At 32.4% G+C, this 26,232-nt stretch overlaps 2 protein-coding genes across 9 annotated transcripts in view; one reads left to right on the top strand and one right to left on the bottom strand.

The window, feature by feature from the left end:
- The window catches only part of LOC143045785 (aminoacylase-1-like), a 28,393-nt gene extending 14,792 nt beyond the window's left edge, over positions 1 to 13,601 (top strand). The window contains exon 16 of the mRNA XM_076218539.1: positions 13,128 to 13,601. Coding sequence (XP_076074654.1) covers positions 13,128 to 13,280 — 153 coding nt within the window. The 3' untranslated portion in view covers positions 13,281 to 13,601. The remainder of the gene's footprint in view (positions 1 to 13,127) is intronic.
- A 2,290-nt stretch (positions 13,602 to 15,891) lies between these two features.
- LOC143045747 (calcium-dependent secretion activator 1-like) overlaps positions 15,892 to 26,232 on the bottom strand; it is a 64,222-nt gene continuing 53,881 nt past the window's right edge. For all 8 annotated transcript variants that reach the window (XM_076218490.1, XM_076218468.1, XM_076218476.1 and 5 more), the window contains 5 exons: positions 25,790 to 25,873; positions 23,798 to 23,905; positions 22,829 to 22,933; positions 22,156 to 22,242; positions 15,892 to 20,515 (listed from right to left, as the gene is read on the bottom strand). In XM_076218490.1, the coding sequence (XP_076074605.1) occupies positions 20,405 to 20,515; positions 22,156 to 22,242; positions 22,829 to 22,933; positions 23,798 to 23,905; positions 25,790 to 25,873 (495 nt within the window). In that variant the 3' untranslated portion in view covers positions 15,892 to 20,404. The remainder of the gene's footprint in view (positions 20,516 to 22,155; positions 22,243 to 22,828; positions 22,934 to 23,797; positions 23,906 to 25,789; positions 25,874 to 26,232) is intronic.

Genomic DNA, 26,232 nt, shown 5'->3' with positions numbered 1-26,232 from the left:
TAGCAAGACAAATCTTTGTTTGGCTTGCTTGCTTTGTTTGTATTAATGTTTGCTCAAGCATGGTAATTAAGATAGGCGGGGCTTCAGCTTGTATACATCATACTTAAATTTTATTGGACGTTATGTTGGAGGTTAAGGACACTAGATTTTAAAACATCACATGATACATATTCTCACATGTTTCCTTACCTGTAAATATACAATACAGACAGGTTTCTACTTCGTCAAAATTATCTTTCTATTACGCCATTTCATTTTCACAATCGTAGAAACGGAAGACAATTTTTTGTTCAGAGATCCAACTTAAATACTGTCGTCAAGCACTTTTAGTAAAATAGCTATTCGAACACACCTACTCTGATTTTGTGATCCATTGGATAGGTATTTCACTTGACCCCTATATTTCATCTTTTCGTTCTGTGATTTTTTTTGATGTTATAAAGTCAACCTGTAGTTTTGCTATATAAAATGATAGAGTCTGAAGCGAGATGATGTATCAAATACTCTTGTTTTGTACATTTTCAAGACAAAATATTCATCTCAAACACACCCTAACATAAAAAAGGTGCACTCGATTTTCTCTTTTCGATACAATTGTTTCCCATTTTTTGGAATATTTTCTTGTTGCATAGTCGAAGGACAGACATGGAAATAACTGACTGAACTAATAGATTGATATGTTATAAAAACAATATTAGGTCAATTAATGTTGAAGGCCAGTTTCTCAGCCTCATACAAGAAAAAAGTTTATATTTTTCTTTCATTGACAAATTATTGTATTTTTACAGGTGAGAAAACATGTGAAAATATTTGTCATGTGATGTTTTAAAATTTAGTGTCCTTAACCTCAGACATAATGTCCGATACAATCTAAGTATGATGTATACAAGCTGAAGCCCCGCCTATCTTAATTACCATGCTTGAGCAAACACTGATACAAATAAAGCAAGCAAGCCAAACAAAGATTTGTCTTGCTAGCATTAATGTAAAAGCTGTAACAAAAATGCATGCTTCTTTCAAAGGCAGATTGTGATGTCAAATGAACGGTGACCTCATTTTTAGCTCACCTGGCCCGAAGGGCCAAGTGAGCTTTTCCCATCACTTTGCGTCCTTTAGGAGTTATTGCCCTTTATAGTCAATTTTTAACCATTTTTCATAAATCTAAGTAATCTTTTACAAAAATCTTCTCCTCTGAAACTACTTGGCCAAATTAATCCAAACTTGGCCACAATCATCTTTGGGGTATCTAGTTTAAAAAATGTGTGGCGTGACCTGGTCAACCAACCAAGATGGCCGCCACGGCTAAAAATAGAACATAGGGGTAAAATGCAGTTTTTGGCTTATAACACAAAAACCAAAGCATTTAGAGGAAATCTGATGTGGGGTAAAAATGTTAAACAGGTCAAGATCTATCTGCCCTGAAATTTTCAGATGAATCGGTCAACCTGTTGTTGGGTTGCTGCCCCTGAATTGGTAATTTTGAGGAAATTTTGCCGTTTTTGGTTATTATCTTGAATATTATTATAGATAGAGATAAACTGTAACAGCAATAATGTTCAGCAGAGTTAGATTTACAAATAAGTCAACATGACCGAAATGGTCAGTTGACCCCTTAAGGAGTTATTGCCCTTTATAGTCAATTTTTAACCATTTTTCATAAATCTAAGTAATCTTTTACAAAAATCTTCTCCTCTGAAACTAATGGGCCAAATTAATCCAAAGTTGGCCACAATCATGTTTGTGGTATCTAGTTTAAAAAATGTGTGGCGTGACCCGGTCAACCAACCAAGATGGCCGCCACGGCTAAAAATAAAACATAGGGGTAAAATGCAGTTTTTGGCTTATAACTCAAAAACCAAAACATTTAGAGCAAATCTGACATGAAGTAAAACTGTTTATCAGGTCAAGATCTATCTGCCCTGAAATTTTCAGATGAATCGGTCAACTTGTTGTTGGGTTTCTGCCCCTGAATTCGTAATTTTGAGGAAATTTTGCTGTTTTTGGTTATTATCTTGAATATTATTATAGATAGAGATAAACTGTAAACAGCAATAATGTTCATCAAAGTAAGATTTACAAATAAGTCAACATGACCGAAATGGTCAGTTGACCCCTTTAGGAGTTATTGCCCTTTATAGTCAATTTTTAACCATTTTTCGTAAATCTTAGTTATCTTTTACAAAAATCTTCACCTCTGAAACTACTGGGCCAAATTAATTCAAACTTGGCCACAATCATCTTTGAGGTACCTTGTTTGAAAAATGTGTCCGATGACCTGGCCATCCAACCAAGATGGCCACCACGGCTAAAAATAGAACAGGGGTAAAATGTAGTTTTTTGCTTATAACTCTGAAACCAAATCATTTAGAGGAAATCTGACAAGGAGTTAAATTGTTAATCAAGTCAATATATATCTGCCCTGAAATATTCAAATGAATTGGACAACCGGTTGTTGGGTTGCTGCCCTCCAATTGGTAATTTTTAAAGAAATTTTGCTGTTTTTGGTTATTATCTTGAATACTATTATAGATAGCGATAAACTGTAAACAGCGATAATGTTCATCAAAGTAAGATCTACAAATTAGTCCACATAACCTAAATGGTCAATTGACCCCTTAAGGAGTTATTGCCCTTTATAGTCAATTTTTAACAATTTTCATTAATTTGGTAAATTTATGTAAATTTTTACCAAATATTTTTCTCTGTTACTAATGGGCAAAGTTCATTATAGATATAATTGTAAGAAGCAAGAATGTTCAGTAAAGTAAGAACTTCAAACACATCACCATCACCAAAATACAATTTTGTCATGAATCCATTTGTGTCCTTTGTTTAATATGCACATAGACCAAGGTGAGCGACACAGGCTCTTTAGAGCCTCTTGTTTTATTTCATTTTTCTATTAAGAATATGATAAAATTCATCTATAGAAATATAGTGAAATTCTATATTTAAAAAAAAAAAATGATTGACACCTGCAAGCCCCTTAAATGATGAAGGTGACCTAAAATTGGAATGTTCTATGTTGTTAAGAATTGCACATGAGGTGTTCCCGCTACCGGTCTCCATGTACACGACGTCACCGTTGTTGTGACGTTAGCTTTTCAGAGTTCAATACAAGTATCATTGCAAGCAGACGTTCTTATTTACTAAGCCTTAATTTGTGTCCGAAACAACCACTCTACAATATTGGTACCGAGACCAGGATGAATCTGAAGCTACGTTCGATACGAGCAGGACATAGAAGTGCAGTTTCCAGACTGATAAAGAAATTTGAAGACGTTCAACAAGAAGAAGATGGAACCGTGGACACGGAGGATTTGTCAAACATATTGGATAGTCTGAAACGGAAGCAAGAAATATTACGCAAGTTAGATGAGGACATAGTACAGGAACTGGACGACGGAGATATTGAAACAGAGATCGTTGAAGCAGATGAGTATGCATTTAACTTAGAAGGTAAAATTCGTCAAGTCAACAAATTTATCTTAGTCAAAACTACAGCGTTGAATACACACGCAGAAAGTTTTACTCCACGCATAGAAACTACTCAACCCGTTCATACTATAAACTCTTCATATACAGAACATCAGAACAATTCAAATTACCGTTTGTCAGATTTTCGCCCATCCTTTAGCTCAACTAGTGAATACAACAAACTACCCAAGTTGAATCTCCCTACTTTCAATGGAGATATACTTCAATGGCAGTCATTTTGGGACTCATTTGAGACAGCCGTGCATACGAACCCAACCTTAAGCAACGTCCAAAAATTCAATTATTTGAAATCGTTACTTCACGATGAAGCTCTAAAATCAGTGACAGGTTTTGCGCTCACTAATGCAAACTATGAAAAGGCAATTTCCCTATTACAAGAAAGATATGGTCAGCAACATAAAATTACACAGAGGTATATGCAGGAACTTATTGATATTACGTCGCCTAGGTACACACTTTTCAACCTCCGACATTTTTATGACAACATTGAAATTTACATAAGAGGTTTAGAATCACTAGGACAAACTGATGATTCATACGGAGCGCTGTTAGTGCCAATAATATTGAACAAACTACCAGGGGAAATTCGAAAAAACCTTGCAAGAGAATTTGGGTCCAGAAACATACGCTTAGCAGACTTACGAAAAGGCATATTTAATGAAATAAATATCATGGAAGCCGGTAACTCAACAGACAGTCATGAAAATCCTACCGCTACTGCAGCATTTTTGACCAACACAAAACCGCGAAATCGACAATCAAGTCACAGTCACCAAAATAAGAATTACCAAAACACTAACTTCAAATCTAAACAGTGCGATTATTGTCACGAATCACATGCCTCGGTAAATTGTACCAAAGTAACTGAATATAAAGATCGCATGTCAATAGTAAAAAGAGACCGCCTATGCTTCAACTGTTTAGGACATCATAACTTGGTTGATTGTAAGTCAAATAAAACATGCAGAAAATGTCATAAGCGTCATCACACGAGTTTATGTAAGGATAATGCACAAATAGATAAAGAAGATAGTGTGAACGTAAGTACCATTCAACACAACGCGAAGGAAACGGACACAATTTTACATTCACAGGCAACCACGAATGTCATGCTCAAAACCGCAATTAATCCTGTAAGTTCAGAACTACAATCTTTAGATGCCAACATTCTTTTTGATGAGGGCGCACAGAGGTCGTTCATTACAGAAGACTTAGCCGCTAAATTACAGTTATCCATAATTGGCACAGAAAGTTTGAATTTATCCGGGTTCGGGGACAGTGCAGAAAGTACGAAAATTAGACACTTAAAAACTGCAACTATTTATTTGCTCACAGACGAAGGAAAATTGCCGATCAGAGTATTGATCGTACCGGAAATCGCCGCACCACTCCAAACTTACATCCGCAAAGCTGCTAAATTGTCATATTTATCCGAGATAAAACTCGCACATCCAGTTACCGCGAACGACAATTTCCAAGTCTCAGTACTAGTAGGAGCCGACTACTATTGGTCAATTATAGAAAACCATATCATTAGAGGTGAGGGACCTACTGCCGTGAAATCAAAAATAGGTTATTTACTGTCAGGACCACTTCACGGTACACCAAGTTACAATGACCAGCCAACATCTATGATGAATGTAATGACATCAAGAAAGACAGAAGAATGCGACCTGGAGAAGTTTTGGAAGTTAGAAACACTTGGAATTGAGCAAATAGATGAGAAGGAAACAGGGAATAAGGAATTAAGAGAAGTATATGAGAAGACATGTATCAGTTACCATGACAACAGATATTTTGCTACATTACCCTGGAAAGAAGAGCATCCACCATTACCAATGAACAAAGAGATAGCCCATCGCAGAACAGAAAACGTAATTAAACGACTGAAGAAGGAACCGCATTTATTACAGAAATACGGAGAAATAATAGGTGAACAAGAAAGAAGAGGATTTATAGAGAAGATAGGCGAAGACACAGTAACTAGTAACAAAGTGCACTACATACCGCATCATGCCGTCAAAAAAGAATCGTCGACTACACCTATTAGGATAGTGTTTGACTGTAGCTGTAGAGCAAGACAAGAAACTCCTAGCTTAAACGACTGTTTAATGGATACACCATCTGATCTAAACGAGTTAACAGGTATTTTACTTAGATTTCGATTAAATCAATGGGCAGTTTCAACAGATATTGAAAAGGCGTTTTTGAATGTTGGATTAGAAGAGAAAGACCGTGATGTAACTAGATTTTTTTGGTTTTCCAATCCTACAGACTCTACAAGTCCGCTCTCAGTTTATCGATTCAAATCCGTCTTATTTGGAGCTACCTGTTCTCCATTTATTTTAAATGCCGTTGTTCAAAAGCACCTAAGTGAAAATACATGTGAATGGACTGATGCTATACAGAAGGATCTTTACGTTGACAACATAATGTCAAGTTTTCCAACCGAGAGCCAATTACTACAATATTTTGACACATCTCGTACCTTATTTGCAAAAGCGGGATTTAATTTACGCTCTTGGGCATCAAACAACAAGACTTTACAAGATCGCGCAACGTCAGAAAATGTACTTGATAATGACAAACTTATCAAAGTATTAGGACTTAGATGGAATACAGACAAGGACACGCTTACTTTCGCAAAACAGGAATGCGTCGAAATGGAGGATCATTTGATTACAAAGCGTGAAATTCTTAGACAATCTTCAAAAATTTACGACCCTCTAGGAATTATAAGTCCGATAACAGTAAGGAGCAAAATGTTCATGCAGACCCTATGGGAGAAAAAACTGGATTGGGATGAACCGCTATCGCCAGAAACTATAATGGAATGGAAAGAAATTCAACGAGACACACATGAATGTATAGAGACTGAAATTTCAAGACCGTATTTCAAAGAAAGGAGATCAACGGAAGATATTTCACTACACATATTCACAGATGCAAGTTTAAAGGCGTATGGAGCATGTGCATATGTAGTTTGCGGGAACCAGTCTACGCTGATTATGTCTAGAAACAGAGTTGCCCCATTGAAAAATATGACAATTCCGAAACTTGAGCTCATGGCAGCAGTGATAGGGAGTAGATTACTGAAACATTTGAAGTCATATATAAGCTTTTCACAAGCAACACTTTGGAGTGACAGTCAAATTACACTGAGTTGGTTAATGACTAAGAAACAAGTACCGATTTTCGTCAAAAACAGAGTTACGGAAATAAATCAGCTTACGCAAGGATTTTCCTGGAGATATTGTCCGACTGATTCGAACCCCGCAGACTTACTTTCAAGAGGTATGACAGCTGTAAGGTTTAAAAATTGTGATCTATGGAAGAAAGGCCCCGGATGGATTGTTGATACTACAAAATGGCCTCAGTGGAAAAAAGAAGAAGCTCTAATATTTACAACTCTAACCAACGATAACTTATCAACAAACACAAACGATACAGCGACAAATATTACAGTGGGAATAAATACAATCATGGATATAGATAGGTATGGAGCGTACCAGAAACTTCTACGTGTAACAGCGTATGTATACAGATTTATTTATAACTGTAAAAATGAGAAAAAACGTAGTGGAAATTTAAATGTAGACGAAATTCAGATAGCATCCGTTGCTTGGATACAGAATTCACAGCTTCGAAATTACCCGGATGTGTTTCACAGTTTACAACAGAAAACGTCAAAAAATAATCTTGTAAAGCAGTTGAAATTGTACCTGGACGAGAACAAGTTAATACGTTGTGGCGGACGTTTAAACAACGCACCTATTGCCGCTTCAGCCAAGTTCCCGATATTATTGCCAAATAAGGATACATTATCAACTCTAATTATAATGGATGCCCACAATAGACTACTTCACTCTGGATTAGAAAGTACTGTCACTTCTTTACGACAGTTTTACTGGATTCCAGCAATCCGACAATATGTGAAAACAATTATTCACAAATGTGTTACTTGCCGAAAGGTTACAGGAAGACCGTATCCTACTCCGGACCCACCGCCTCTACCAGCAGACAGACTAAGAGATTCACCGCCGTTTACTGTAACAGGCGTTGACTTTACTGGTGCATTGAGCATCAAAACTAAAAATGGAGTTGGAGGAAAAGCGTACATTTGCCTATTTACTTGTGCGAATACAAGGGCCGTACACCTAGAAATTGTAGAAGATCTTACAGAAGAGACATTTATTTTAGCGTTTCGCCGATTTACTAGCAGGAAGTCGTTACCAAAAATCATGATATCAGATAATGGTACAACCTATGTAGCTTCGGCAAAGAAAATAGAGTTTCTGACCAAGTCACCGTTATTAAGGCGAAGTGTACGTAATTGCACGCCTCTAGCGGAATACGGGATTAAAAACGTTCGTCGTTAGTTACGCAAGTTATCTCCCTTACTCCAAGAAAGGACACACGAAAGAGAAACTACTTTCTGCGGTCTATAATGAATCCAACAAGCACGCCTGTGCTGTCTCAAACCTCATAGAAATTATCTAAATAACTCCAATTAGAAATCACAGCATTCTATACGTTGTTCTGTGTGCAGCCTGACTTAAAAACACTGTTTTTTTTTGTTTTTTTTAGACGCGTAGGAGAAGGCATTTCGTGTTTATGATATCAACAGAAAGAAAAAACGCCTCACAACAAAATTATAAATTATAAACAAATAAACAAATAAACATGTAACAATTTTTCTTCTATTGATATCCAATTAATTAAAATGAAACCTGACCCAACAATATTGTTTTAAAAAGCCGTAGTCTTGAACGAAAAACACAGTACTCAACGTAAAGTTTTATAATAGGTTACAAATAATTAATGAAAGACGTGTGAATTTAATTGTTTAATTAAAAAGACGTTGAAATGTTCGTCTTTTGTGCACTTGAAAATTTAAGGACATGATTTATATTCATATAAGAAATCAGACGATACCAAGAGAATGATTTGACCACTAGTGCAAAACTTACCAGTCGGAAGAACAAAGACGGAAAACAAACAAAAAATAAACAAATTATGCCCCAAAAATTACTCAGTAACTTAAAATTTGTCTCACTCTAACATTTATCTTAAAATAAGTAAAAATTATGTCATTCAACTCCCATTTTTCAACTTTTTCTACATGTGCAGAAAATAAACAGGTGTCTTCTATTCCGTCCGCAATTTATGGGAAAACTAAATCTAAATTTAGAACCATATTGAAATTGAAAGTACACATGTAAGATAAAATATAACATGTCATTTCTTCTTTCACAAATTCCAATTTCGAAGAGATATATAGCGAAATCTGTTTTATTTTATTGTGCCTGTGTGCATCATTCAAAATAAGAGAATGTAATTCTGTAGTATCAAGTCTCAATTCAAGATTATGAATGAATAGAATATATAATAACGGGGGGGGGGGGGGGGGGGGGGTAGGACCTTTATCGGAACTCCGAGATCGGATGTTTTTAAGCTCGGGATTTCGGGATTGACCCTTTCGGGATCCGGGAATTCTATTTCCGAATTTCGGGTAGTCGGAATTTAATTTTTTTTTAATTCGGGACCTCGCCGGATTTCGTGTTTTTAAGCCAGGGATTTCGGGATCTGGATCCCTCCTTCCCTCCTCCCTCTATTATGGTTAAAGAAAAGAGGTCAGGAAAGTTTTGTGATACTTGTAACTGCAATTTAATATTTAGTGGAATGAGAGGTGAAATGTGTTCAGACTATTACATTTCGATTCTTTTTTTAAATTTAACCAAAGTTTACTGCAAGGGGTGTTTAACGACCTCGATGATTATCCATGAGGGTCTCGCACTCGGTCAGCTCTAGGTTTTCACCTAGTTCATGATCATACAAGAATTTAGAAGCCTGTGTTTTACTAGTCTTATAATATGAGACTTTGGAGTTCATATAATTTACATTCAACGTTTTTTATCGAATATTTCAAGGCTTTTTCAATCGATTGGATAAAATGAATGGATTGCCGCCCCTATTTCAAACTTAAGTCCTATAAACTGACTGGTATTCGAATTTGTTAAAAGAAATAATTGGTATCTCTATTGATTCAATACTGTAATGCCGAAAAACAATCATTTGTTTCCGCGAATTCTGAACAGCTAGAAATATATTCCCAAGTTTCAATTTGAGTGACTCGAATAATTCAAGCCCTTTCCATGTCCGATTTTCTCCCACACGACTGAGAAATGTAGCATTCGTACATCAGCTGAATAATACGGCTGAATTATTCGGGTTACAATTTGTGTAAATCCCGAATGCACATAAAAGTAAAGGTTCAGCCCGACTTTCGGAAATGTACTGTTGTAGATTTCAGATTGATTTCCAGAAATAAAAATCATACAAAAATGTTTCACGCAAATATTCGTCTTCAGACGTGTAAAGTTATACAACGGTTACTAGCCGGTCTGGATTGTGATAAAAAGAAGTGCATGTAATGTATAAAATATATAATGTCGTGGCTCAGGGATGTGTTGAATTATAGAGATGCTTTATGCGGCACAAAGATAAGATTAATTTACCCAAATGTACTAAGAATTACCAAGCAACTTAAATTTATTTAACTATTGGTTTGTTATCCTGTGCCAGACAGATGGCTGATATTCTGAGAAGAGACCTTGATGAAATGAAGTTTTATGGGAATAAAGATTTTGAAAACACGTCGCAGTGTTTAGATTTTAACAAAAAATAAGGCACCAAGGTCGAAAATAGTTCTAGTTCGTAATGAAGAAAATGTCAACCGTTTTCTAGCTTGGAGATCTCCGCACGCACCCGGATATAATAGACAAATACAATACAATAGTACACAAAACGTAACATAAAGAACTAAAGACCGAGCAACACGAACTCCAACAAAACGGTATATATTTCATACAAGTATAGGACTATATGAAGCGTCGTAACTGTTGCGGCGACGTCAATAACGTTGTCGTTGTTTTTTGTTTTTTTACACTCAAGATTCAACTTTAACAGGGTATAGCTTGAAAAGTAGCACGGTTGCTAAGGACTTTCTTTGCACCAATCGATTCCTCAGACATTTTAGAATCGTCTCATAAATTTAAAAAAAAATCGATTGTCTAATATAATAGAAAATCTTGGAAATGTAACAATTCCTGCCGAATTTCACGATTTTCCCTATATATCCTTTGTAATTTTGGTGTATGATGCTGTTAACTTCAACAGCTCGTATCTCAAAAACGAAAACGGTTACCCCCTTTTTTTATTTTATTTTCCGATTTATTTTTACAAGCAGAATCTACATGAAAAATTTAAAAAAAATCCATTGTGTAGTTTAATTACGTACACTTCGCCTTAAATGAACAATTAAATTCGTATGGAACAGTATGGAAGTTTATACCGAAACGTGCACCATGGTACGGTGGTTGGTGGGAAAGATTAATAGGTTTGACAAAAAATTGTATTAAAAAAGTTTTAGGAAAGGCATTTGTGAGTTTACGTGTACTTGAAACTATCGTCACAGAAGTGGAAGCTATTCTTAATGATCGTCCGTTGACGTACTTATCATCTGATCCATCGGATAATGAACCATTGACACCCTCACATTTACTCTACGGAAGAAGAATTACGATTTTACCGTACACCGGAACTTTAGTTGGAAACATTGAAAATTCAAAAAACTTAACACACGCATCAGCTAATAAATTGTTACAGATTCAAAATCATATCATTGACAATTTCTGGACAAGGTGGAAACGTGAATACCTTACATCACTTAGAGAACAACATCGAACTAAAGGAGTGGACAAACAGAACATTAATATTGGAGAGGTAGTTCTAATACATGATGAAACTTCAAGAACAACTTGGAATGTAGGGATCATCGACAAATTGATTCAAGGACGAGATGGGTTTAGCAGATCAGCTATTTTACGGACTAAAAAGGGTCAAACGTCTAGACCTATTAGCAAGTTATATCCTCTAGAACTAACATCTAATGAATACACAGGACCGTGTGATGAAATACTACCCGCCAGACGAGCGAAGACCGATGCAAAGGAAAAGATAAAGATGTGGACCAAATGAGACTATCGTATAATTTTATGGACTGTTAACTGTTCGTGCTTTATTACAGAAATAATTTTATTTTATTCGTGCTCATGATCAAAGACAGTTAAAGCTATTCAAAGTTTTCAGAGACAGTAATTCAAAGTGAAATTTTCATAATTTATTTTCATTTTATTGTAATTAAATTCATTTGCGGGCCCCCAGAATGTTAAGAATTGCACATGAGGTGTTCCCGCTACCGGTCTCCATGTACACGACGTCACCGTTGTTGTGACGTTAGCTTTTCAGAGTTCAATACAAGTATCATTGCAAGCAGACGTTCTTATTTACTAAGCCTTAATTTGTGTCCGAAACAACCACTCTACGATATATGTCTTTAGTCTCTGGTGGAGAGTTGTTTCATGGCAATCAAATCACATCTTATTATTTTTACATTTTGTTTTCCTAACAACATTCAATCCTTCAAATGATTGGTCAAGAAAGTCAAGAAATAATCATGAATATAATGCCTACCCATGTTAAAACTACATACCGATAAGTCAATGAATGAAAACCAATTCACATTAAATTATGATGTAGGTAATATACTAAAAACATGTACATCTACAAGCATCACATTTATAGTTTATCATTATTGATTGTCAAAGATTCACAATTTTGAACTAACACATTTAATTTTATTGTCTTTGAAATCTAAATTGTACAGTATTCTAAAATGATGTGCTTCTTTCGTTTTGTGAACAAACCCATGCTCTATACTAAAAACATGTACATCTACAAGCATCACATTAGTTTATCATTATTGATTGTCAAAGATTCACAATTTTGAACTAACACATTTAATTTTATTGTCTTTGAAATCTAAATTGTACAGTATTCTAAAATGACGTGCTTCTTTCGTTTTGTGAACAAACCCATGCTCTAAATCCAATAAAATGTGTTTGCGCATGCATATATTGACTACTTCAGAATAAGGAATTTTATTTATATAATATAATGGAATGTGATATGACTGTCATACAAGTGAGAGGTTTAGCTAGCTATAAAACAGGTTCAATCAACAATTTTCTACATTTGAAAATGCCTGTACCAAGTCGGGAATATGACAATTCTTGTCTATTCGTTTTTGATGCGTTTTGTTATTTGATTTTGCCATGTAATTATGGAATTTCCGAATTGATTTTCAGTTTTTTTGTGATTTTACTTTTTATCAAATTACTCATTCATTTATTATGACTGTAATGTGTTGCATTCTGAAATTGACATATTTGACCTAGATACAACAACTGCTCATGCTGGCTGTTCAAACTCCTCCCTCTGAAAAATCACAGTGCCAGCCATTTGCTTCTTTACAAGCAAAAAAGGGAGGTTCATGGAAGAGCCTACACAAACGCTTTTACACTTGTACTTATCGGACATAGAAATTACCTTACTTGTCCTATTCAGAATTGAAATAATGGATGCAAGATAGTGTTATTTCACTATCACTATCACTATCGCTCGGGCAAAAATAATCATGAATATAATGCCTACCCATGTTAAAACTACAATAAAGTATAGCTTGTATCAATTATTTCTCAAATATCTTTTTTTATTTTTTTTTTCAGCTTGGGATCCCAGCCTTTGGATTCTCACCAATGAATAATACACCAATCTTACTCCACGATCACAACGAATTCCTCAATGAAAATGTGTTCCTCAAAGGCATTGACATATTTTGTGAAATAATTCCTGCACTAGCTAATTTGAATGGGAAATAGAACGACAATGTTGGAATGATAACCAGACAATCATGTTATCCAAGAAAATTAACAGTTATGATTACCATTGAAAAATACCATGTTCCTTACTTTGAAGTTAAACATCAGTTAAGCTTGGTCAACACATGGATTGCTAAATGTAAATTTTGTCAAAGGACCCGTGTGAGCTATTGCTTTTGTGTGACATTTGTCGAAACATATAAAACTTTAAAATCAGAAAGCGTATGACACACTTAATAGCCAAAGGTACATAATGGAAATCTATACATCTAACATTTATGTTAATCTGAAAAAAACTATCAATTGAAATATTAAAAAAAATAGAAGCTGTCTCATGCCAAGATCTACATGGACCCAGGGCTTTCAATACTGCCATATTTTTTTCCTAAATATATCAACCTAAAGTTATCTAGTCTTCCATAACAGTTACCGGTATTGACTTATCAACACCACCTCATATTTCATATATAGAATATTTTTACTCAATTGTTTGTTTTTAAAAATATAGTTAGAATAGAATATTTTTGTCCTCAAGTATTTTAAATGATATTTGTTAATTTACGTTTTTGTGATTTATAGATTCTAATAAAATAGATAAAAATCTACATGTGTAAATTTCTGTGTCATTTGGTCTCTTGTAGAGAGTCTGTCTCATTTGCAATCATGCCACATCTTTGATATGTATTACCTAATCCTTTGATGAAGAAACCATGCCCTATTATATTCTGAAATTTCAGACACATTACCTCTGAGCAAATTTCATACAACATAATCATGAACTGATTATAGAGAACCAAACAAAGCAATATTACTGATAATGATGCCTTTCAAAAATTGAGCAACGTAATATCACTGATAATGTTGTTTATAGAAAAAAATATACAAACTATTATCACTAATAAATATAGGTTATCAGGTTTTCAACACATCTATGTGACATAGATATCTTAAGAGTAGGTGATATTATCAGATTATTACATGGCATTTTTCATATCGCATGTATTATCAGCCCTAGGTTCAATATCAGCCCAAGAGCCGCATGGCTTGAGGGCTGATATTGACCGAGGGCTGATAATACATGTGATATGAAAAATGACATGTTATGATCTTTTTATCATATGCTTCAACAGTTGAGAAAAATAACAGATTTATATATTGATCCTTCTACGTGGTTCCCGAAAAGAAGTTGAAAGAGTAAAAAGTTCACGGACGTCGGACCCAAAATTTGATACATTCAATATGAAATCTTTCTATCAGAGAAAAAAAAACATATTTTAATATGGACGAATCGACACAAAAATAATTCAACAATATACATAACGAACATTGTTAGTAACTTTCTAAATTATGTTTCAGAAAAACTTTAAAAATGCATTTATTTAATTAATTTTTTTTTAATTTAATTTAATTATTTTACACAATATACTTCCAGTATTCAAATAATTGTTTTGTACACTACTTTGTAATGTTTTTCACTGAAAACGTAGCATTGAGATGTATTTTCCGGAATTTGCCGAGTATCACCGGAATGCCATGTGATAACGTTACGGAAAGGCATGTGATAACAATCGAAGCATGGGACAAACTTTTCATATCAGCCCGCTAAGCACCAATTCGGAAAATATGGAAAATACTATAATTTAATGCTATTATCATACGGTAAAAATCATATGTTATTTAGTCTAAGTATATGATAATCTACTTTATCTAATCTATATGTAGAAAAGCTGAAAATCTGTGACTGCTCTTTTCCCCCTCCTATAGACAGTTTTATGCTTGACTAAAGTATGCTTGATAATATCTCCTCATACATTAGGATGTTGCTGATAACTTCTCCTAAGACATCTTAATGTTGCAGATAATGTCTGACCACTCTCAAAGCTTTGATACAAGAATTACTGAATGATTCAACAGTGTGATTTAAGTTAAAAGGAAGGACAATAGTGCTTGTTATCGAGAACTCAAGTAATATCACCATGATGCTGATTATCAAGAGCTTAGCAAAGGAATATAACTGATAATGATGATTATTCAGAATTTCTCTAAGGCTGGTTATCAATATAAACATGTCATAGGTCACTGTTCTCAATGAGCAAGAGTAACTGGCTTTACATTTAAGATGCACATTAAATGCCTCAAGTTTGGAAAGAAAAACACACAAAACTGTGTATAGCATTCAAATCAAAAGGACATCAATTTTACTTGAAGATTTCCCTCTTAGAATTAGTACAAATACAAATATACTTTTTCACATATGTTAATTATGGAAGTAAGAATAGTAAGTTTAATCATTAAAGATAAGAAGATAGTGATTAGGTTCAGGAGCCTCTGTTAAGACTTGTATGTTTTTAAATTTTAGTTCATTTATATCTTTTGGAGTTAAGTATGACTACCATTTTCATTGACTTTGTACACCTTTTTATTTAGGGGCCACCCGAGACCCACCTCCTGGTGTGCGGGATTTTCAGGCTGTGTTGAAAACCCATTGGTGGCCTTCAGCTGTAATCTGCTCTTTAGTCGGGTTGATGTCTCCGACATATTCCCCAATTCCATTCTCAATTTTTTGATAAAGGCTTTCTGACACAGGCCAATAAATTAATTCAACAGCATAACAGGTATATCTATTTTATTCCACAATAAAAGTCTGCACCATGTTTAAGTGACAGATATTGCACATCAAATTGCATATTTTGGTCTAAATACAATATTAGTTAAGTGAAAGACAAACAAGATTTAGAATTATTCTATACAATAGGAAAAGTCTTCTAAAATATCAACTATGGTCTTATTAGCAAGCAGAAACAATTCTAATAGTGTGAAATTGCCTATTCAAGAAATACTGTATATTTTGAAGAAAGAAAAATTCAGACAAATAAACATTATCTCCTGTTTTCATATAATTATTTCGTAATTTCATACTTTATACAAGGGATATGATGATTTTCACCAGGAATCAACAATGCTACTCAATAAGTTGCTTTAAAATATGTAAATATTTTAGAAGAAAAAAAATAGATATGACATCAAAGAAGTATGAGAAAAAAAAAGAATAGTGTTAAAATAGTAGTTTCTAAATTTGGATATAAATTAAATGCATATTGAAATGTTGTCAAAGGACAATGTCAACTAAATTTAAATATAAATCACAGTTAAAATTCTTCATTTAATAAACAGATATGTTTATGTTTTAACTATTTTGTTGTTGTTTATCTTTAAAAAAAAAAAAATATCCAGATACTTCAAACTCAAAGAAAATATTTCCAGCCTATATGTCTACATAAAACAAGTTGACCACATAACAGTCCTTCTACTTACAATAACAATTTTACAACTATAGATATATTAACTTTCAAACAAGGCATTATAAAATCATGTTATACATCCAATGTGCTCAACTGGTTTTCTTACTGGTTCTTATAGTGAACCTACACTTTGTAAGAACAGGTAAAGAGAAATCACTGATCTACTTACAAGTATACTAACATTATGTGTAGGTATTTAACCTCAAACCTTAACTAATATCATCTATAACAATATTGATACTACATCATGGTTTCTTCTACTATATGGTCAATAATTATTCAAAATCTGATACTGCAAATTTCAGATTTTTGTTAGAAAGCAACTATTACTGCAACTGTTGAACATGGAAAAGATAAAAATAATATCACCATTTAAGAAACTGTTGCATGCAAACAATGCTGCTAAGATTTTAATGCAAGTTTCATATTTGTGAAACCTATTAAGTAACAGTTTTTCTCATTTTATTTCAAATTATTGCAAAAATTTCTGAATTTGCAGTGTTCAAATAAAAAGAAATATACTTAAAAAAAAACAGCTGATCAATAGAATTGTTTGAATCCAGAAATGAAGTAGATCTCACATTTCTTAGAAGATTAAAATTCAAAAACTAATATTTTTACATTCGAAAACAAATAAGATAAAAATTCTTTCACAATTATGCAAACAGACCTGTAACAAAAATGTTACTTATGATGTTAAAGTGACATCATAAACATGTATCATAATTAGTGTACAGTATTTGACAAGGATGTTCAAATTATGCATAGATTTAATTCAAATTAGATCAGAACAAAAGTAAATAGTTTGATAATTAAAATTACATCAACATCTTTTAGCTTGACATTTTATAGCAAAATATCAAACACCAATGTTTGGTGTGGCTATTTGTTTTCTAGATGTGAAAACAAATCAATTTACCTCCTTTTTTAGTTTTGTCAAACAGTAAATACCAGTTAGCAAATTTTAAAATAAAATACACATTACAGCTCAGTATTAGAAAGTTAAAGAACAAATATCAAGTCAATGAGAAATACACAAGTTGAGTTATATGTAAGAACAAATTCCATTCTCATTTGGTATAAAAAATTTAAAAAAAAACAGGAAGTGACTGGCTAGCAGATCTGAAAAAAAATCCTAACACCATATAACTATATCATCTTTAAGATCAAATCATTCCATAATACAGAAGCTGATAAATATGTAAAGAAAATTGTGGATAGTACACCGTAATATTCTTATAAAAAAAATCATGCCATACTGCAATTGATTATTCACAAAATGATACAGAAGGAATGTTTATATCAATAATGGAATGTATAAATTTCTACTATACCAGTAGAGTACTTTTTTTGCTACATTTTTCAATTACACTACTTTAAAAGTTAAATTTGCAGCCTGTCAGACAAAAGTTATTTTTGCAGACTGGCAAAAGTTGATTTTGCAAAATTTATTACTCTTGAAAAACTAGCATCCTTTTTAATAAAAAAGAAAAAAAAAAGAAAAAAGAAACATGTTGTACCAAACAATGGTTTAAGTTAAATATTAATGTTTTTATTTTTGGAGAATTTTTGTGTTGGTGGGAGAGCCTCGAGTGTTTCAGTAAAATGCATTCATTACATATCAACATGCAGGGTGATTTAGTGCTTAAACATTTTAAACAGACTCTTCATCATTTAAGACCATATGTTGGTGTTTTTGATAATGTGTAAATGGATTTCTCGTTTCAACTAATCTTATTAGTAGAAAAAAACTGATTGTCATGGATATTTAAAAGAAATCACAATATAATCTGCTTTTTAAAATTAAACTCTTTACAGATTCTTATATATTGAAAATGAAAATAAATGTATACCAGTACTTGAAAAAATGACTGCATTTATTCAAACTGAAAGTAACACTCTATAATAGATTTCCTCAAATTCATATAAACTTAAATTAATAACATCACTGACTTTATAATTTAGTAGAAACTTTGTACTTATAAGTAAAGGAAATAGATAAAAATAAAATAACAAGTATTATATATATATAAATAAATAGTAAATAAACAAACTTCAACAAAATTTCATAAAAATAAATAATTGTATAAAAACTTAGGATTTCATTAACAACCACAAATCATTCTTTCACAACCAAAACTTATAATACAAAAGAGTACACTTCTCTATGTACTTTCCTCAGATTACTGTTTCAGTGTGTGGAGTGTCCACTGATTCAAATGAAAAGCAAAATGATTAGAATTTATTTTCACAATTTATCAACTCCAAAAACACCATGGGTGAAAAAAACTGAGATTAAATCCTTATTTGGATTTGTAAGTTTACTGAGTCTGGTTTAATAATTTTTTTGGAGTTCTGATGACAAAGACAGTAAAGTTTGTTGACAATTTATGATATCTGTTGAAAAGTTGCTAAAGTGACCTTGATCTTTCCAAGGTAGCTTATCAAGCTATGTTTAGTTGGAGATATGGTTCAAAAGAAATAACCTTGAAACCAAATTTTGTCTTCTGCTGTGACTTTGACCTTCAAATTTAATAGGGATATTCTACATCTCATAGGACACTATCTCACAAAGTTCAGAAAAAATTTAACAAATGGTTCAAAAGATAACATCTGGAAACCAAAACTTTACCTAAATTTCAGTCTACTGGTATGATAAGAAGACTATTATATCTAAATCTATTTTACAAGATAGAATTGGTTGACTTCCCTGAGGATCAATAACAGGATTATAGGATCTCCAGAATGACTAGTAAAAAATGCCATGACAGTGGTATTATTATTGCTTTGAAACAGTTTCACACCTTCTTTTCTCCTCCTCCTGGTCAAGGTAAGAACTTAAAAATACATGTTATAAATGTTTCCTTCTCATCAGAAAATATACTAAACTTAAGAGAAATTAAAAATAAAATACATACATGGATTTAACTTTTAAGAAAATCAGATCTGACATTCCTGATAGTATATCTATAATTTAAGCTTAATATATAGGTTCTTAGTACTATAGATACTATAAGCTGAATATGTATGTAACATATGCTCTTAATTAACAAAGGAACATACATTGGTGTCAAACTGATATTGTGCACAGTGAAATAATAATACATATTTATAAAATGCATATGATGGTTAGCAGCAGCATAATTAATCTGTGAATTTAAATGTTTTCGACATTTTTGTTACGTTTTATTAACCTTCAATAAGACAACTAAAGTGTGAAATTTAAATTTAACCAGAAGAGATACTTGAATGGATGGATAAACAAAGAGACAGATGTACATTAGATGATTATCTTTTGAAATTTCAAAGATAGCAGGCCTTATAAATTAGTAAGAATATTTGTTGTGCAAGTTAATACCAGTATCTACTCATTCATATACTGATGCTGTAATAAGGAGAAATAGGATAGGATTGAAAAGTTAATGATAAAAATTGTGGACTATAATATTCCATTTCCATGTGTTATAGAACAACTTGAAAAATTTTAAAATTAAAAAAATAATAAAAAATATTACTGTTAGTTATGAGATTTTCAAAGCTATGAATATTTTCATGTCCAGCAAGTAAATTCTAATAAATTCAATAATTACGTAACTTTCTAATAATATCAACTATTAATTATTATGCTATGATCACTTGGTCCCTTGTTAATATTGAGAGAGATTGTTCTACAAGAATATCTTTTTTCAATAAGAAGGAATCTTAAAAAAGAATTTAAGAGAGGCCTTAGTTTGCACCTTAAGGTCATTTCAAGATACCAACAATTCACCAGTTTAATAAATTTTCTCATGAGGTAAAAGTTGTTTGATCTGGTTCCTGGTTTTAATCTGATTCCTCATCACTATCATTACTGACATTACTACTGGTACCTCCTCCCAAAAACCCTGTTGATCTCTTCTCACACTGTGTTACTGAGTGGGTAGCTTCTTCTACCTATAATTAAACAAATTATTCATTTTTTAAATAAAATTGGATTGGATAACTATATCCCATGACAAAAATGTATGTACTTAGTGGGTAACTCCTATCTTCAGTTCTGTAACAAACATTTAATCAGTTCATGGATGAGGATTTGATTGATATTGTCTTTACTTAATAATATGTTCAAGGACATTCATTAAATAGTGCATAGTTGAATGCTGACGACTTTACATAAAAAAAAAAGAAAATTTGACTTTACACATCAACATTGTGGAAAGACAAAGCCTTTCTGTAATAGTTTCAATCCTGTTCTCTTTTCTGTGCTTAAAATGATCACAGAATATGAATGAATTTTCACTAGATTGTCTCTGAGTAGTGCTTTGTTGACTATCATTTGTCTTTAATCCATTCTAATTTGGTCATGAACCTTTTTTTTTTTTACTTTTGATTTGTGACTGTGCCCATGTTAGCTATTCATTTTATTTCATTCAGACATAAAATATAGATAATTTTGACCAACAATTAAAATTAGACTAAACTATATTATACTGACAGTCAGTGTTCTCCCCAGGATTTTTGGATAGCGTTGTGGTAAGCATGTAATTTTCAACAATTCTCAGTAACTTTGTTGAGGCGTGCGGTTTGTTTGTAATTGATTTGTTATGTGTCTTTCTTATATTATGCTATTGATGTTTTCTCTTGTATGTAATGGTGTCCTCATCATGTTCATGGAAGTTACCCCTTTGTTTGTTAATGTTATTGTCTGGATATAGAAGAGTCTTTTTTTCTGCATTGTAAATTCATAAAATACTTATATTATCTGTGTATAAAACCCAAGGAGAAGTCTTTTTCCATGATTGGTCTATACCAGACTGCTTCTGTGAAGATTTCTTAGCACTAACAGGTGATGTTGCAGAACATATAGGACCAACAATAAAGTCATTGTAGCCTTGTACTGTTAACCTTACGAAGTTTGACAGGAATTGACATTTTTTAGCATAATGATTTCTCATTTTTCTGACCATTACGTTTTATAATATTCAAATGGCTTCATCCAAGCTGGACTTTGAGAAAGTGAATTTCTCAAGTCGTATTAGCTTTGGGTTTGTTTTTCTAATCGTATCCTCTCAATCGACAATTGTTTTCAAATGGTAAAATTCATTACTGTAGAATTGCTGACTAAACAATTAATAGTTCGAATAGGTGATAGTTAATACTTCAAAGACTTACTCATTTTCTGAATACGTATGGATAGTAAGCCTGGCAAATTTTAACAAACCCCTGTGTTTTATCGCTTTTAAAATCATCGTTTGTTCCAAGTTCGTAAAACAAGTTTGTGAGTGTCGTTGGTAAATGTAGTCAATTCATTCATCTCATGTCATTTATAAATGCCTCTATATATTCTTTTAATTAAAAAAAAATAGATGTCAATGTTTAAATCTTTGTTTATTTTGATCTTTCAAAGTCGCCATTTGTAAAAATTTTTAGACTGGTCCTGCAGAGTTACTTAATACAATGGAAATAATTCATTCAGAAATAGTATAGCGCTGAAAAGCACAGCGCTAAAACAGCCTGGGGAGAACACTGGACACAACATTTGATGTGGATGTTAAATACATAATGAATAATCTATATAATTAAATATGACCTACCTGTAGCCTTTTGCAAATGTTCTGATAGGTTTTATCATTTAATATATTCTCTAATACACCTTGAAGTTCAAAGTCTGAATAACATTTCTGAAATAGAATAATATTACAAAATTAATACTGATGAATATTCAGTACACATTTTATAACTATAGGCCACACTAACTCTTTTGAATTGGATTAATTTAATTTCAAGGATATTAATTTTTGCATTTTCATGATTATTTGATATCTTGGTTTTGCCAAAGTCAGCATACATTCCTAAATTTTTTATTAATTCATTTGACAGTTAAATTCATGGTTCACATGTACCCCTCAAATTGATTTCTAGTGAATAATTATGAATCCACGATAAATGATATCAGTTGTCTGATTCACGTTATTGGTGTTGAAACCAGCAACTTGTCAAATCATATTTGTTTGTGATATACCTAAACATGTTATAATTACTTCATTCCTCAGCGCTTTAAATGAATCACATGAATTTAACTCCACCTGACTCTATTAAGATGAAGCAGAGCCTAAGCAAAGTTACACTGACAAAACCTGGAAACCACTTTGTATTATAGGAATAGAATCCATTAAAGTTGGGATATCAACTTAAAATACCAAATTTCAGCACCTTACAGAAGCAAATCTGACATTTAACTAAAATTACTAAAAGATATAAACTCACTCTATTAATAGTCATGATGCAAGTAAGCTGGTATGGATGTAGTGAAAGATCTAGTCTGTCTGACAACCAATCATAAGTCATTTTCATTTGACTTGTATACCATTGCTGAAATAAAAAGAAACTGATTTATCTATCTTTAACCTTTGCTCTTACTTATTACTTTGTAATGCTTGAAAAATGCTTTTTCCTTTTTTATCTGTTCAGATTAATTGCTTAGTATTTAATAAGAGTTTTATGTTATTTCTTGTAATGATATTTTATATGACTGGCCACAACACAAAACAAGAATGTGTCCTAAGTACACAGATGCCCCATTCACACTATCATTTTCTATGTTCAGTGGACTGTGAAAATGGGGTAAAATCTCTAATTTGGCATTAGAATTAGAAAGATCATATCATAAGGAACATGTGTACTAAGTTTCAAGTTAATTGGACTTCAACTTTATCAAAAACTACCTAGACCAAAAAAACTTTAACCTGAAGCAGGCTGAACAGATTGACGGACATAGGAATGAACAGACGCAAAGACCAGAAAACATAATGCCCATAAATGGGGCATAAAAATGTGGCCTACTCAAATCATGTATATGTGCACTTAACCAAATAAAGAATGTTTGTATAATTATCTAAACCACACTGTTCCACAGCTTACTACTTTGTATAGTATACAAGATACATTTAATATTGTATTAAATATTCTAGACTTTCTTTTAGATGAACAAAACCTGTCATAATCCATACAGATAGCAAATGACATTGATCAAGAATTTCCTGATTATGGGAGAAAGCCTTAAAAATAAAAAATAAAAATAAAAGCTAACAATAATCCATATTGAACTAAGCTAGAGAAGTGTTAGTTGTCTTACTTGCAAGAATCCCCAGATTAACTAATTTTTACAAGAAAACATCCCAAGTGTCATACTTACTTTGAACATTCTTAAATTTGGATCATTTATTGAGTACATACCTCAAATATTGACAAAGTAAATAATTCATCAGCTATTTTTTGTCTTATTTGGTCTAGACTACATCTCATAAAATCTACATAGGATTTACCGAGCTCATTTACTGGTTTCTGAAAATGTAATTATTGTGAATAAACAACACATAGAACATAATATGTGGCTCTGTAAGCTTGTTCAAAAGATCAAAATGGTTAACTCAACTTAAGATAATGACGCCTAAGTATGCCCATTGTAATCATTCTTGGCTGTACAATTACATTTGCATGTTTTCTGTCTTTTTGTATTGAGATTTGTTTGCTTATCATCCCTACTATTGCCCTAGTCTACTTGGTGCTCAATGGATAGAGGTCTCTCTTGTCATCCCTACTATTTCCCTAGTCTATTTGGTACTCAATGGATAGAGGTCTCTCTTATCATCCCTACTATTTCCCTAGTCTACTTGGTGCTCAATGGATAGAGGTCTCTTTGATAATCATACACTTCTCCATATTTGAATAATAATAATAATATAATAATATAATAATAATTCTTCATTTAAAGAGGGTTACACAGTTAGCTATAAAGCTAATCTTCCCTGAGGCCCTCATGAAATACAATGAAATATAACAAACAATTACAAAATATCAAACAGACACACATACATGAATAATGAAATAAACAAGAATGTGTCCAAAGTACACGGATGCCCCACTCACACTATCCCTTTCCATGTTCCATGGACCGTGAAATTGGGTAATTATCTAATTTGGCATGAAAATTAGAAAGATCATATCATAAGCAACAAGTGTACTAAGTTTCAAGTTGATTGGACTTCAGCTTCATCAAAAACTACCTTGACCAAAAACTTTAACCTGAAACTCCCACTTTCATTTTCTATGTTCAGTGGACCGTGAAATTGGGGTCAAAAGTCTAATTTGGCTTAAAAATTAGAAAGATCATCTCATAAACAACAAGTGTACTAAGTTTCAAGTTGATTGGACTTCAGCTTCATCAAAAACTACCTTGACCAAAAACTTTAACCTGGACAGACGAATGGAACCACAGACCAGAAAACATAATGCCCTCTACTATCGTAGGTGGGGCATAAAAATTGTTATGACATATACAATTTTCAAAACAGGTAAAAGTTACAAATTCATATATGACATGTATAGTATTGGCATCAACAATATCATAAGTTTGAGTAAGTGTGTGAAAATTATTATGCATATAAAAAACGCACAGCTTCTTAATGTTCCATCAAGTAATTTTTTAAATCTTTTTTGAATGAGCTTGTACTTGAGGTTGATTTTTTTTCAGGGATATTGGTAAGTTATTCCATAAAATAGATACTGAATATATAAAAGATTTCTTATAAAGCTCTGTTTTGGTCTTTTGGAACTTGTAAAAAGTGAACATAAGCAAACATTAGTTTTTGTTATCAACCACATATTAACTTTATCAAAACATTACTTCATATTCTTTTTAATTGTGCAACAAGGTTTATATAGAAGTATTCCAATAACTCACATAACGTAGTTTTAAAATTCAAGGGCAAATCATATACTGTAAATTCAGAAATTATTGTGTGCATTTATTATTGCGATTTTGTCATTTTAGACTTAAATGCCATTTTAATTATTATGATTTTGAGAAAAATCCTGTTTAATTCATATAAAACATTTCAAAATGCGAGTTTAAATTATTGCATTTACAACTCTGTCGCATTTTTCGCAATACATGTAATAAAAACCTCGCAAAAATTTCTGAATTTACAGTATATTCATCTTTCACATCCCATCATGATACATGTAATATTTTTATTAAAAGTATTGTAGTTTTTTTTTAATAAATAAGTTCATTGTGCCTTTTTCACCAATAAAACAGAAAATAAAGAGGGTGATCTATCTAAATCTTTACTAAATTCAATATATGTGTAAGTAATAACTAACTATTAATGATCGAATCTACCTAAATCTTTACTATATCTAATCTATTTGTAAGTAAGAACTCACTGTTAATGATAGAATTGAAGAAAAGAAGGTGCCCTCATCATACCGTGCAAGTTTACTTAAGACTGACTCCATCACTGATAATAACTGAAATTTATAAAAACAATATCAATATTCAAAGTTATTTAGGCATTATTTTGATAAACAGACTAAAATAAGCAACCCTGTATATCATGACTAAATATTCTTAAAGGTATAACATAAATTGAAGAAAACGGTCTTTAAGTACAGATAGATAAAGATGAAAAAATCAAGCTTTTATGGTAAATAAATGTCGCAAAATAATTGATTGAATAATCTATTCATTTTAGCCTTACCCAGCAAAGCAAGAGTTGTTTCCCTTGTTCTGTCATACTTCCGGTATTAGTTTGAGTCAAACTACCAGTGTCTCGAAATATTCCTCTGGTCCGACTGACTTCGAGATAATGAGAGTTGACTGTATCATT

This window comes from Mytilus galloprovincialis, chromosome 1, assembly GCF_965363235.1.
Source record: "Mytilus galloprovincialis chromosome 1, xbMytGall1.hap1.1, whole genome shotgun sequence".
Classification (NCBI taxonomy): domain Eukaryota; kingdom Metazoa; phylum Mollusca; class Bivalvia; order Mytilida; family Mytilidae; genus Mytilus; species Mytilus galloprovincialis.
This window is presented reverse-complemented; position numbering and strand designations above follow the sequence as displayed.